This window comes from Oenanthe melanoleuca, chromosome 10 (assembly GCF_029582105.1).
Source record: "Oenanthe melanoleuca isolate GR-GAL-2019-014 chromosome 10, OMel1.0, whole genome shotgun sequence".
In the NCBI taxonomy this organism is placed as follows: domain Eukaryota; kingdom Metazoa; phylum Chordata; class Aves; order Passeriformes; family Muscicapidae; genus Oenanthe; species Oenanthe melanoleuca.
This window is the reverse complement of record NC_079344.1, coordinates 15,047,669-15,060,334: the sequence shown is the minus strand read 5'-3', so window position 1 is coordinate 15,060,334 and position 12,666 is coordinate 15,047,669. Positions and strand designations below refer to the sequence as shown.

Sequence of the window (12,666 nt, the reverse complement as noted above, 5' to 3'; positions counted from 1 at the left end):
GCAAGTGTCACTTGTTTTGACTCCAAGAAAACAGCAGCCTAGCTCACTGCAGTCCTGGTTTGCTTCTACAAATACCTCTGGAAATGAAAAACACCACCGCCACCACCTGCTTGAATTCCTCTCAAGCTTTAACTATAAGGTTGTATGGTTTAGCTCTTAGAAAGAATGCTGTAGTCACTTTTTATTAAAGATGACAAGATATAACTTGCAACTTGAAAGGGTAAAATCTAGATTTATTGAAGTACAGACATTATTTTCCCCTTGAGATGCTGTAAAAAATAAATATGAAGGATAACATGACAAATGAAAACATGTTTCGAAAAGGTTAGAGTCACCTATTTGGTTTATAAACATACATATTTATGTACATTTATAAACAGCATATGCTAATATTCTTCTCAAAATTTTGTGAAGAGTCAAAGCATTAAAGATCACAATCCCTCAGGTTCCAAAAGGACCAAAGAGTAGCTTTGATTTTGCTTCAGTTCTCTTATGGCGGGAATATATGAACATGCCTAGGGCATGAGACACCCCCTACAAATAAGTAAAGAACATTCCTGAAAACAAAGCCTCTGCCCTCATTAACTTAAAAACAATTGAAAATTTATATACAAAAATATGCTGCAGACAAGTTACAGTAAAACTGTAATATTTCCTGATGCAGTATGACAAGGCTTGCTCACCAAACTCATTATAGTACCCAGACCATTTGAAATTGCTGATAAAAATCTCCCTTCTGTGTAGAGGTATTTTTGACCATGAGCATTTGTTTTATCCTTGTCATTTCCTGTCCAGAAGGAGCCCTTAGGTTGCATCTGCCTTCTCAGCAGCAGAGAAGTGTTTCTCCTGTAGCTCTGAGACCGGCTGAGGATGCTACTGGTGTTACATTGCTGTGCACTTCCGTGGAGAGGTGGAGTCTGCATTTGCTTTTTTCCGGATACTTTCTGTAAGAGAGAACGATCTGCTGCACAGAAAAATAAAGTCATGGCAGGATCTGTTCATCTATCAAACTTAAGAGAAAGAGATTACATGTAGTGGAAGCAAGGGGGCAGAGCAGGTGCTTTCAGCTCATGTGAGTTGGCTTCAGTAAAGTTTTCCTCTGTGTATGCTTTCTAAGCCCAGAACATGGGTAAATTAATTCAAATAAAGCTCAGTGTGCAAGAAAGACAAAAGTATTACCTGCTAAATCTCTTCTCCCAATCCCCACCAGGCCTTCATACAGTCCCTTGATTGGATTTTCTCCTGCAGTGATCACACCATGGAGCCAGATCAGCAACATTCTGTGGCCGTGTTCCCTGTAGCTTTTAGTGCCTGGCAGGATCAAACCACAGATGAAATCCCACACTCAGAGTGCACGGCCCTGACAGAGCAGATTTCTGCCCTGGTGGGTTTGCACACCCCTCCCTCCTCTCTGTATTTTACTAGGAGGCTGTAAAGCATGGTTTTAATTCCTGGCTGTGATGTGACTGCTGGAGTGCCTATGGCTGAGCTTGGGTTTGTTGCACAGCCTTTCATGGAAATACAGTTTGTGCCTTCAGAGCACAGCTTGGTCCCTTGCTCATCATCCAAATTACAGAGTTCTTACAACAGCCAAACTAGCAATGATCTGTTTCTGACCCTCAGATCCTGCTTCTGCTAATGTATTTCTTAAATTCTAAAGAATTCAATCAAAAGAAAAAGATAAAACCAGCAAGTAAGTTTCTTCTGTACTACAGAACAAGAATTGTAGCAAGAGCTCACAGGCCTGCCAAATGTCTCATAAGGAGTGAGCAAAGAACCAATAATTCCCCTGCTTGCATGCTTTATTCCTAGACAAATTACAGAGTGTATGTAATTCCACATTCAGTAAAACCAGAATTTTTAACCTAATCTTTTGGCTGCTTCAAATAAACCAACTGGTTTTCTTCATGCTTTGTTACTACTGCAGCTTTATCTCCTAGAAACAAAATCCAAGGAAAAATATAAAATACCTGGGAAGCTTTTTTATACCTGTCCATTGCTGCTCAATGGCCCTAACATGGTCATCAGTGAATTTCCAGTAATGTGCCAGCTTCTTCCATTCCCCGGGTTTGAGGTACTTAGTGGCTAATCTCCACATGACTGAGCGAATGTGCTGTGTTTCCAGCCTGTGATCCTGCTTAAAGGTCAAGTGCTTTGCCACCCATGAGCCAGAGTTGCTGTTCAGGTTGTCCTGCAAAGCCAGAACAGGAGGGTCAGTCAGGTGCTGCAGCAGTGTCTGTGGTTCTGCATTCTCCCATACCCTCAGCTCCGTGGTCCCTTCGAGTTCCTTTTGGCACAGCTCATTTCTTTATTCTCTTTATTCTCATTTCACTCTGTGAGGTTAAAATGCCGTTAATGGCCACTTCCTGGATCATCATTTGCATTTATACACTGCCTTTTGTCTGGGGTTTGGGGCAGAACCATTTAATTAAATCTCCTGCTTCCCTGCAAGATCAGCTCGTGCTCACAGTGCTTACATGGCAGGCTGCAGAGGCTGCATGACATTCCCTAGGGCTGCATGGGAAGCCAATGCAAGAGCCTGATACACTGAGCATGTTTCCCAAACCTGCATCTGAGCCACAGGCACATGCCCTCCTTTCCTTCCTTTTCTTCCCCCTCTAGAGCTCTGCTATGGGAAGACAACCAAAATCTTAAGAACATGCAAAGGATGTGACATTGGGCTGTACTTTCAGCTCACTCTGCTCAGCTTGGTATGGGCAAAGGCTTGGGGCAGGCAGAGTTCCAGAGGAGAGACTGGGGCTGAGAGGCTGCATTTTGAGGGAGAAACTTTTTTGTTTGTATGACTCCAATAAGAGCTGTCTCCTTTCACTGCTGAAAAACTCTCAAAATCCCATTTTGGTGACCTCAGGCCAAGCATTTTCCCGCTCAGTCCTTCAATTTCTCCTTCTGGGAAAATGAACTAATTCTATCCCATTGGGACCAGCTGTTAAATAATTTTTGGAAACCCCTATTCCCATCAGTGCTGCCTGGGATTTCTAACAACAGGGGCCTTTTCAAATAAGGAAAGCCTTAAGCAGATGCTGTTGGCATGGTGAAGACTTCTGTTTTTCTTAAGTAAAAGGACGAAGATAGAGGTCAGGCTGTCACGGGATGTCCTGTATTTATTTTTCTTTGACAGCTGGTATGTGGAGTCTCAGTGGAGAGGAGAAAGCACAGGGGCTGTTGTGTAAGCTGCTCACCTTCTGCCATTTGTAAAATCGATCAGCTTTGATAATCATGTCCACCAAGATGATGTGATTGCCTCGGGCAGCAACATCCAGAGATGTTTTCCCTTGCTGAAATTAGAAAGGGAAAATGAACTGGAAAAGACTCTGCACCTTAGGAGGTGTCATCTCCATGCCCACCCAGCATCTGCAACAGCAGACACATGGACCATTGAGAAATGCACCCAGCCAGAACCTGTTCTCCACCTGTGAACACCTCAGATGTGAGCTGGTGTCAAGCTCCTGCATTCAGGGCATGGGGAGTGGCTTTCCAGGCTCTGCAGCACCTCCTCTGTTGCTACCAGGGATCTGTCTGTTTTGCAGGAGCCACTGGAAAAGCTTCCTGCAACTCACCAACACGAGAGCAACCAAAAGAGGACCACCTCAGCTCTGCAGCCCAAGGTATTTTACAGCCTTTTGCACAGCAGGTTTGCTGACACATGAAACCAAAGTGATTTATCCAACCTCATTAGCTTTATAGGCTCCAGATACACATGATTAGAAATGGTCTCCTAGGAGAAGCACAGGCTGATGGGACTATGGAAATGTGGCTATGCTCCTTTCATGAATATGATTTTGGATCGGGCAGGGGGAGATTTGTATTTCTATCTAAAATCAGAAGACAGAAATGAAAGAGATTTAAAAGTTGCATGAAGGAAAGCGAGCCAGCCCAGGCACCAGGCATAAGAGGAAGAACAGTGATAACCTCAAATGTGAGCAGAAACCCAGTTTCATACAGAAAAGTGTGAATGTGTCCCCTGTGCTGAGTGTCACTGCAGCTCCACGGAGTGCTGAAAGGTGACAAACATTCACCACAGCTGAAGGCCAGCTCAGCCAGGTGGCTTCAGGTCTGCACTTGCTCTAACCCACTGCAAATGGCAAACACTATTTTAATCCCTGCCCAAGTCCCTCCAGCACTTTCTGGGCACACACTACATTTTCAGGCCTCTTGAAATTTGTTCTGTTGACTTTTTTAGAGGCAAAAACCCCAGAACAGTGGCAGATCTATACCAAACAGATACTTTCAACCTTTTAGAACATGTGTGCTGTAATTTTTCAGGTATATTACTTACCAATTATTTGAGGAAATCTTTGATATTACTGTTCATGATAGTACAAGTAGAAGGAACTAGCACAACTTTGAGAAGGAAAGTGTTGTTCATTGTGTTATCTATTTTCTACCTGTCTAAGAACCAGTCACTTCTTTCCTGGAAAACACACCAAAATAACCTGCTCAGCCATGTTTTAAGGGCTTATCCCTGAAAATATCCAAAGTTTAATATTACTAGCCTTCCTTGAAAATTATGAAAAACATTAACAGAGACCATCTGTGTATATTTTTCCTCCATACTACCACAGAACCTGTTTCACCCATGGAGACCTTTACCTTGTCTGTCAGTTTCAGATTAACTCCTGCAATGAGAATCATCTCAGCAATGTCCTGCCTGCCATGCTCTGCAGCGATGTGGAGTGAGGTCTGCTGCCTCTGCAGAAGGAGGGAGAAAGGACTGTGCTTCAGAGAAGGACAAGTATGAGGCGGGAAGGACAGAACACTACCAGGAAGAGCCTTGGGATTGTTTAATGGAAACCAGTAAAACTGAACATAAAATGTGTCAATTTTATGGTATCATCAGGAGACAACATTGCTACAAGTGTGAAGATTGACTGAAATAAGCTACACAAAGCCCCTCATTCAGAAAATTACAATCTGGTGAGACAACCAGACACCTCCAGGCTTGCCTCCTATTCTCAGCCCTTATTTTGCAGGATATCTTCCATCTTGAAATTTCTCCTACCTGCTTCCATCAAGGAGGAGAAAGCTTGACTATGCAGTGTTGCAGGGGACACAGCACAGCCCTCATGTTAAATACCAATGATTAAATTAAATACCATCGACCATACCAAGCAATTACCTCACTGCAACACTTAGAATCATTTCACAGGTTTCACATTTCCTGAGCTGCACTTCTAGGTTCTCCACATTTTTAAGCACTCCTCTTTAATCCTGTCCCCAAGGTGATAAAATCTCCCATGAAACTGGTTCACATTTCAAACACAAGGAAGAAGAGATGCAGTCTTACATTATCTGGAATGTCAAGGTCACACTCTGCACTGATGAAGAGCTTCACCATGGCTGGGAAGTTCTGCAGGACTGCAATGTGTGTTGCTGATGCATTTTGCTGTGGAAAGAAGATCCTGCACTTAGGGAGAGCTTAGCTCATAGCACTGAAAGGGCCATGCTGTCCCCAGAATGTCCTGTTCTATCACAGCTGCCAGTCTGCACTGGGGGCTGACAGGGATACTGCAGCACTGGTCCTTCCAGAGTTGCTTGGTGCTCTTGAGCTCCACAAGCTGATTTTATCTTTATGTTAGTGGTGAGAGCATTAAGAGGGACTCACATGATTGAGAGTGTCCGTGTGGATTCCTGCACCCATGAGGATCCTGGCTATCTCCTCATAGCCATGCAGTGCTGCATAATGAAGGCAGTTCATCTTTTTCTGAGAGGCAGGTCAGAAGAGAGGAGTGTTACTCAGGGATTCTTCCCAGAGGCTGCAGTTGTTACAGACTACCCACCAAGAGCTCCCTCCTCCCTCCTGCAAAAGTCCTATGGCCCAGCACTGACAAATTCAGGGAGATTGTGTGCCTAAACCAGTCCCAGGGAGCTTCACCTGCCTCTTTGTACAAAACCATATTTACCTTCCTCTAAACTCCCTGTGCTATTCCTGAATGCAGGGTTCTCTCTGTAAAGGGTGACCTGGGAAGCCACAGATCTGGGCACAAATCCACGAAGAGTCTGGGGATGGAATCACCTCCATGGGGCTAACCTGGGTTTGGGCATTGACATCAGCACCTGCTTCCACAAGCAGCTTCACACAGAGGCTGTGTCCCCCCTCAGTAGCCAGGTGCAGAGCCGTGAGTCCTTCCTGCACAAGGCAAGAAAGGACACAAGCAGCACTTCTGTAGACAAGGTTGAGACAGAGCAGCAGAACAAGTCAGACTCTACCCCCTCTTCTGAATCCATGAAATGCTACAGTACCAGTTCTGAGGGCCAGGGATCTCCAGTCAATTGTTACATAAATAGAGGACACAGTTATCTGCCCTGGACATGCCAGAGTACTGCTGTGTCCTGAATGTCACTGGCTGTGGGCCACAAGACAGACATTGTGTTCACCATCCTTCCTCCCCTCCAGCCCGTCAATAAACCAAAAAAGATTTCACATGGACAGTGAAGACAAATCATTTTCCTGGAATAACCCAGAGACAGAACTGGAAACCCGTGACCCTCTATCATGGCTTTCCCTTCTGAGGGTTGCAGCTCATTTCATTATAAGAAAACAGAAGCAAGCAAGCAGAATTCCTAAGTGATTTAATCTGGGTTTATTATTGCTCTTTGCACAAAGGGCAGCTCATGTGGGGGTAGACAAATGATGCCAGCTACCACAGAAGGTGGGTCCCCCTTTCCTTTAGATCTTAATCACAATCAAATACACTTTTCAAAGACAGTAACCATATAAGACTAAAAAAGACATGCTGATAATCTTAATTGGGAGTGTGCCCTGGAATAAATAACAGTGATACTAAGCCAATATTTGCTATCTAAGTCATTAACTGTGTTCCAGCCACATAATTTTCCAGAGCAGATCTGTCAAAAGAGAGATCTCCAACAGCAGGTCCATATGTTCAGTGACTAAGTCAATACTTTAAAGCACGATGAAGTTTAGTTTAAAACACACTCAATAACCATTTAGGCACTTGAATGTACAAGGGTCAGGGAGAGAAAGAGAGATTAAATGGAGTGATAAGGTAGGTGAGCAGATACAGCAGGAAGAGAAGGCAACACTTTAAAGCCGGAAATTGGTCCAAGACGGATGTCGCCTTTCACTGATACTCTGCAAGTGTGACCTGCCTTTACCCACATAGGCTTTAGATAAAATCAGCTATTTTCTAGACCTCTCCTGTCAATACTGGCTTTTCAGCCTAATGTCTGTGGCAGGAGAGTATTTCTAGGGACGAAAAGGGCAAAACTGATGTGGTTTTGATTTAAGTATACTTACTGAGTTTTTTTCATCAAGGTCCACTCCGACATCTATAATCTTCTCCAGCACAGAGAGGTGTCCATTTTTAGCAGCTAAATGCAATGCTGTATTTTCTTCCTGAAAGTAAACATTACTTTATAAACATATGTCTCACAGGACTGAGTGTTCATACACCACAACCTTGCACAGAGTATATCCAGTCTGGCTGAAAAGGAGGTTGTTACCAGTAGCACGAATACAAGGCAATCTTCCTACAGTTGCAGCAGTGAGAGAAGAACCCCTCCAACCTTAAACTGGATATGGTCCACTAGATTTGCTGTGTATCCTGCCTAAAAAGCCCTGGAGAGAAATCATGAACTGGAGAGAAATCATAAGCAAGAAAATGGCTTGAAGTGGATAGGGAAGAAAAGCCCTGACACACCACAGCCATAGTAACGACTGCGGAAAATTTGCCTGCCTGAGCCTCATTCAGTATTTTGTTCCCTGCTTTTCACATCCCCTAATCCTTGGACTTCATCTCCCCTGCATGTGGTTTTGTGTCCCTACCTTGTCTTTGGCACTGTGAGAACAACCCAGACGAATGAGGAACTCCACCACCTCCCGCTGCCCGTACTCCGCGGCCAGGTGAAACGCTGTCCTGTCCATCTTCGAAAGGAAACAGAAACACAGTCCAAAAGGCTCAGAAAGCACAAGATCAGATCATCTGTGTGAGAAGCTTGACCAGAGCCAGAATCCCCATCATCCCTAAGCTCACTCTGCAGGAAGACTTCTGGGACTAGCATCTGACTCTGATTCTCTTCCCAAGAACTCAGCAGAGGAAGACAGGACTTCATAAAACAAAGCAGTGAAAAGCCTTCCTACCTTGTCTGTCTCATCCACACATACATCCTCCAAGTTCTCCATGATGAACTCCATGACCTGGATGTGTCCCCTCTGAGCTGCACAGTGAAGCAGGTTCCTGCCATTCTGGAGAGGAGACAAAGGACTGCTCATTCAACAAATCCAAGACTGTGGGACAATCAGTCTCTGACAACCTGTTCCTGTTAGCAAAGGCCCATTTCATCCCTCCCTGCATCTCTGGGGCTAAACTTCTTTGTGTTGCAAGACAGCAAGTTATAACTGAAATATTAATACCCCTTTTCCCAGACAAGAGCTGGTTTAGAATACAAGGACTGCTGATTCACTAAACCCATTTCCCATTTCTGTAACACCTTCCACATCAGCACTGCACAAACATGAGATGAGGAAGCTGTGTGCATCTCTAGAGCTCCAGGGATGCTTCAGGGATAAGTCAGAGTGCAGATGGCAGTCCCCAGCGCAGATGCTGTCACGTACAACTGAGATCACAGGTAAACCTCTCTCTGTCCCCCAACACTGTCTAGAGGCAAGTGATGGATCCACACAGGGAGACCCTCACCCTATTGACACGGTTAATCTTGGCCCCAGCATTGACAAGGATCTGCAGGACACGGAGATGGCCAAACCAGGCAGACAGGAGAAGAGCATTCATTCCAAACTGGGCAAAATAGAAAAAATATACTTATAGTTAAACTGCAGCCACCACCATCCACGCCTTGGAGGGAAACTGTCCTCTTAGCTTAATGAAGTTTTCCAAATCTATTTGTTTCTCACTGGTATATTTTTAGTTGCACTTTCTCCAGTTATTATTATTCCTGTCACAGATATTCACAGCAACTGAGCAGAGACCTGTTTCTTGGCAGCTACTATCTTTTTAATGGTGTGTATTAGCCTGGCTGTATGGGGGAGGGAAAACTTGTTGGCTGTCACTGTTATACCACAAGCCCCATCAACAAAATCAGAAGCCAAGCATCCCCATGCTCTGTGGAAAACTTCACAGACTCTACCAGCCTATTCGAAGTCCATTGTGCATGCAAGGAAAAGGCCAAAATACAGAGCACAGACACATGTGCCGACAAGGCTTGCTGCAGCCCCTTGCTCAGCAGGTGCAGCCTGCCACCCTGTGCCACCCACCCAGGGCTAAGGTGCAGTCTGTAACTGCTGGCCTAGCACCCAGTCCCCAGCACCGAACACATCTGCAGCACATGCAAGGAGAGTGGCCTTCGTACACTGTCTTCATCATCCACAGGGACGTCGTGATCCAGCAGCAGCCGCACAGCATCCGCGCTCCCGGCTCCCGCAGCCCAGTGCAGGGCACTCCGCTCTGCCTGCAAGGGAAGCACACGGGCAGGGAAGGCTGATGGATGCACAGTGTGTGTACCCACCAGCCTTTCTGAAAGCTAAAGTATCCTTGGCCATCAATGGAGCCAGAATTTCTCACACTGTGCAGAGTTTTCTTCAGATGTAGCGCTCTGTCTCTGCTCTCCTGTCAGGCAGACAGGTTTTAGTCACCCTCTACTCAGGAACTGCAGTTCTGGACTATAAGGACAGCACAAAGTGAAGAACATTGCTGACCATAAATGGACAGACTGAAATACTAGGGATGGGTGCAATCCTGTATTTAACAAGGAAAGACCTGCACCAGAAACAGTTTTTCCCACAGCCTTGCTGTACAGAGATAGCAAAATCAAGGCATTTCATGGCAGTCATATCTATCTGACACTTGTAGCTTTCCAGTGTGGCCAGAATGATAGTGCTGAGGGTCTCAGTGTGTTGTGAAAACTCCTTGGTTGCCACAGGTCCTATTTAGCACTGGGTGTTGTATTTTAAAGCTTTGACAAATTAAGCAGTTAATGAGAAGAGTAGTCTTAAGGAGCTGCACGAAACACACCCTCAGCACTTCCTGCACCTTGAAGGTGGAAAAACCCAGGACTTACATTGTTTTTGGCTTTGATATCAACTCCTCTGCTGATGAGTTCCTCCATCCTGGCTGTATCATTTCGCTTCGCCGCACCATGGAACTCCTTCTCTGACTGAAGCACTGCAGCAGAGCAGAAGAGTGAGCATTAAAACAGCGCTGGCAAGGAGCATGGAGCAGCATGCCCCAACAAACCTCCTCTTCATCTCACTGGCCCTGTGGCTTCAGGGAAGAATGACAGCAGAAAGATCCTTCCAGCAAGAATCCCAGCCCTACCGTTGGCATGTTTGTTGGATTTATATTCTGCCACTGTCTCTCCTTCCTTGACTATCCCTGTGCCACATCACTGCTCTTCCAGTCCTACCCACTTCTCTTCTAATTCAGTATCTTTCTTTGCATGGATTTGCTCCAGCTGTAAAACCTTTTGATCCATGAGATCCATATCCTCTGGGCACCCTCTAAGGCTCAGAGTCAGAGTGAAGGCTCTGAGATGACACAGACCCTTTCCTCCACCGTTCCACCTACATCCCACTGCTCTACAAGGAGGCCTTTACCCATGGTCCCCCTCCAGGCAACCTGAACCAGCCAAGCAGCACAAAACTGCCAGCCTGGCCTGTGATTAGTGTTGCATCTCTTAATAAACCATGGCAGTTCTACACATAATTCACCATGACTGGCAATATTTGTCCTGCACAGTTAGGCACAATTTAAGAGTGTTTACTCTCCATGCTGGGCCTTGCCCCAGCAATCTTCTCCTCGACCGAACAAACCTTCCTGCCAAGAAACAAGAGCAAGGCTGTGACTGCCACAGCCCAACAGGGAGGCTCTGAAGGCTTCTGGCAAGGCTGGTGCCAGTGTTTGTTGGACTCAGGCTCTGTCCTAGTGCTTTTGGGGAATTCGTTCAAGAAGTGCTTGAGTCACATTGGCCTATCACACCCCACTGGAGAGCTGCCCCAGAGGCTCTGCTCTCTTCTACACTTCTGCAGAGCCCAGGCTGCAGTTTGAGGGGCTCAATGCAACTTCAGTTTGTTCCAACATATCAACTGCATATTAACCACATGCCACACAAAAGGCATCAAAGCATATTATTATTCCCATTCCACCACACTGAGGGAGACAAACAGGAGACTTGCTGCCTAAATAGCACTATTAATCTCTTTGGAGAGCACGGAAGAAAGTCATCCCTACCATGGACTCTTAGAACAACAGAGGTATAATCTCATCCTTCAGTTTCCATTCCCCTTGCCTTCAAACAAACAAACAAAAAAACTTTAGCTCAAAAAACTCACAGATAACACAACTTTTAATGCCAGACAGGATCATTCAATATTGTGTTTATCCACTTAACACCAGATATGGTCATCTGAAAATGTGTATTCAAGAGTGCTGGACATGCTGCTACAATGAAGGCAGTAGGATTTGGACTTCTGCAAGATTTCTGCAAGAAACAGGATTTCCTATACTGTACATTAAGACTCTCTTATCACCTTGTCAGCCGTGTTAACAGGATTGCATTCCACCCTGCATGGACCCTTCATTTGAGAGGAAATATCAGGAGAACTTGTGAAAAACACATTGAGTTTTTGTTAATTATTAACACCAATGGCTATACACATACCACCTCCTCGTACATACTTATCTCCCTTCAGTAGAGTAAATCCGATGCTTCAATTAAGAAAATGCTGCTGACCCTGCTCTCCAGGTGATAGAAACCTGTTCTTAAATTTTATGGTCACACAAAATTTATGGTCACACATAATTTTCAAGAGATGTCAAACCACCTTAGTTATTCCTTGCACTACCTGTAAAGATGCAGTAACAAATCTGGCATCATTAAGCTGCAGAAACAGCAATTTATTTATTTTCAGTAACACATGAGTAACAGCTTGATGATCTGAGTTTCCTATTTAAGATCCACAGTGGCTCTGTAAATGTAAATGCACTTTTCATCATGGCATGTACCTGTCCAACAGCAACATTTCAGTGGATATTTAGCAGTTTTCCTTCTCTTTCAAGCTCAGATCCCAGGGTACTTCATAGCTCACTGAATAGGAACTCAGTTATCACAAACAGCGTGGAAAACATTTAAAATTATTTACCCTCAGTGTAATGCACCAACTCACAGGCAGTTTATTATGCAAGGGATGTAGAAAAGCAGCAAAGGAGGCGAAAGACATGCAATGAAATGTGCAAACCCCATCCATCCACCGGGCTCCACCTGGGGCTGCAGGACACAAAGACAACATGGGATGGGGACGGAGCGACCAACAGGGCCAAAACCCCCAAGTGCAGCATCTCAGCCGTGCAGGATGCTTTGGGGCAACAGTAGTCTTGATTCACGGGTAGGTTTACCCACCTGCTTTGATTCCGAGCGGGTTTTCAGGTGTCCCGTTATTTTTTTAGGGCATCCCGGCTGCGCCCCTCAGCCCCGCCGGCTCCCTCCCGCCCCCGCCACACGACTCTGCCCTCACAGCGCTGTGCCCCCGCCCCGTGGGGCAGCCCCCGCCTCGGCCCCACTCACGGGTGTCGCCTTCTGACGCCAAGTCGTCCCCCATGTCGCGACACAGCGGCCCCGCCGCCGCCGCAGGGAGAGCTGAGGCGCGTCCCCGCCGCCTCAGGGCGGGCTGAC

The 12,666-nt window shown here is 45.6% G+C and overlaps 1 protein-coding gene across 6 annotated transcripts; it reads right to left on the bottom strand.

Annotated features, from left to right (window-relative positions):
* Positions 1-98: 98 nt before the first annotated feature.
* On the bottom strand, positions 99-12,666 carry ANKDD1A (ankyrin repeat and death domain containing 1A). Of its 6 annotated transcripts, none has more exons than XM_056499892.1 (15): positions 12,559-12,666; positions 10,057-10,160; positions 9,349-9,447; positions 8,679-8,777; positions 8,123-8,227; positions 7,808-7,906; positions 7,280-7,378; positions 6,050-6,148; positions 5,624-5,722; positions 5,306-5,404; positions 4,612-4,710; positions 3,201-3,296; positions 1,990-2,191; positions 1,180-1,311; positions 99-964 (listed from the first exon to the last, which is right to left on the bottom strand). In XM_056499892.1, exons 1-15 carry the CDS (start codon positions 12,590-12,592, stop codon positions 633-635), a joined length of 1,797 nt encoding a protein of 598 aa, XP_056355867.1. In that variant the 5' UTR covers positions 12,593-12,666; the 3' UTR covers positions 99-632. The 6 variants fall into 6 exon arrangements, with proteins under 6 accessions (XP_056355867.1, XP_056355868.1, XP_056355871.1 ...); XM_056499893.1 differs by having other exon boundaries at positions 99-961; XM_056499896.1 differs by having other exon boundaries at positions 99-944.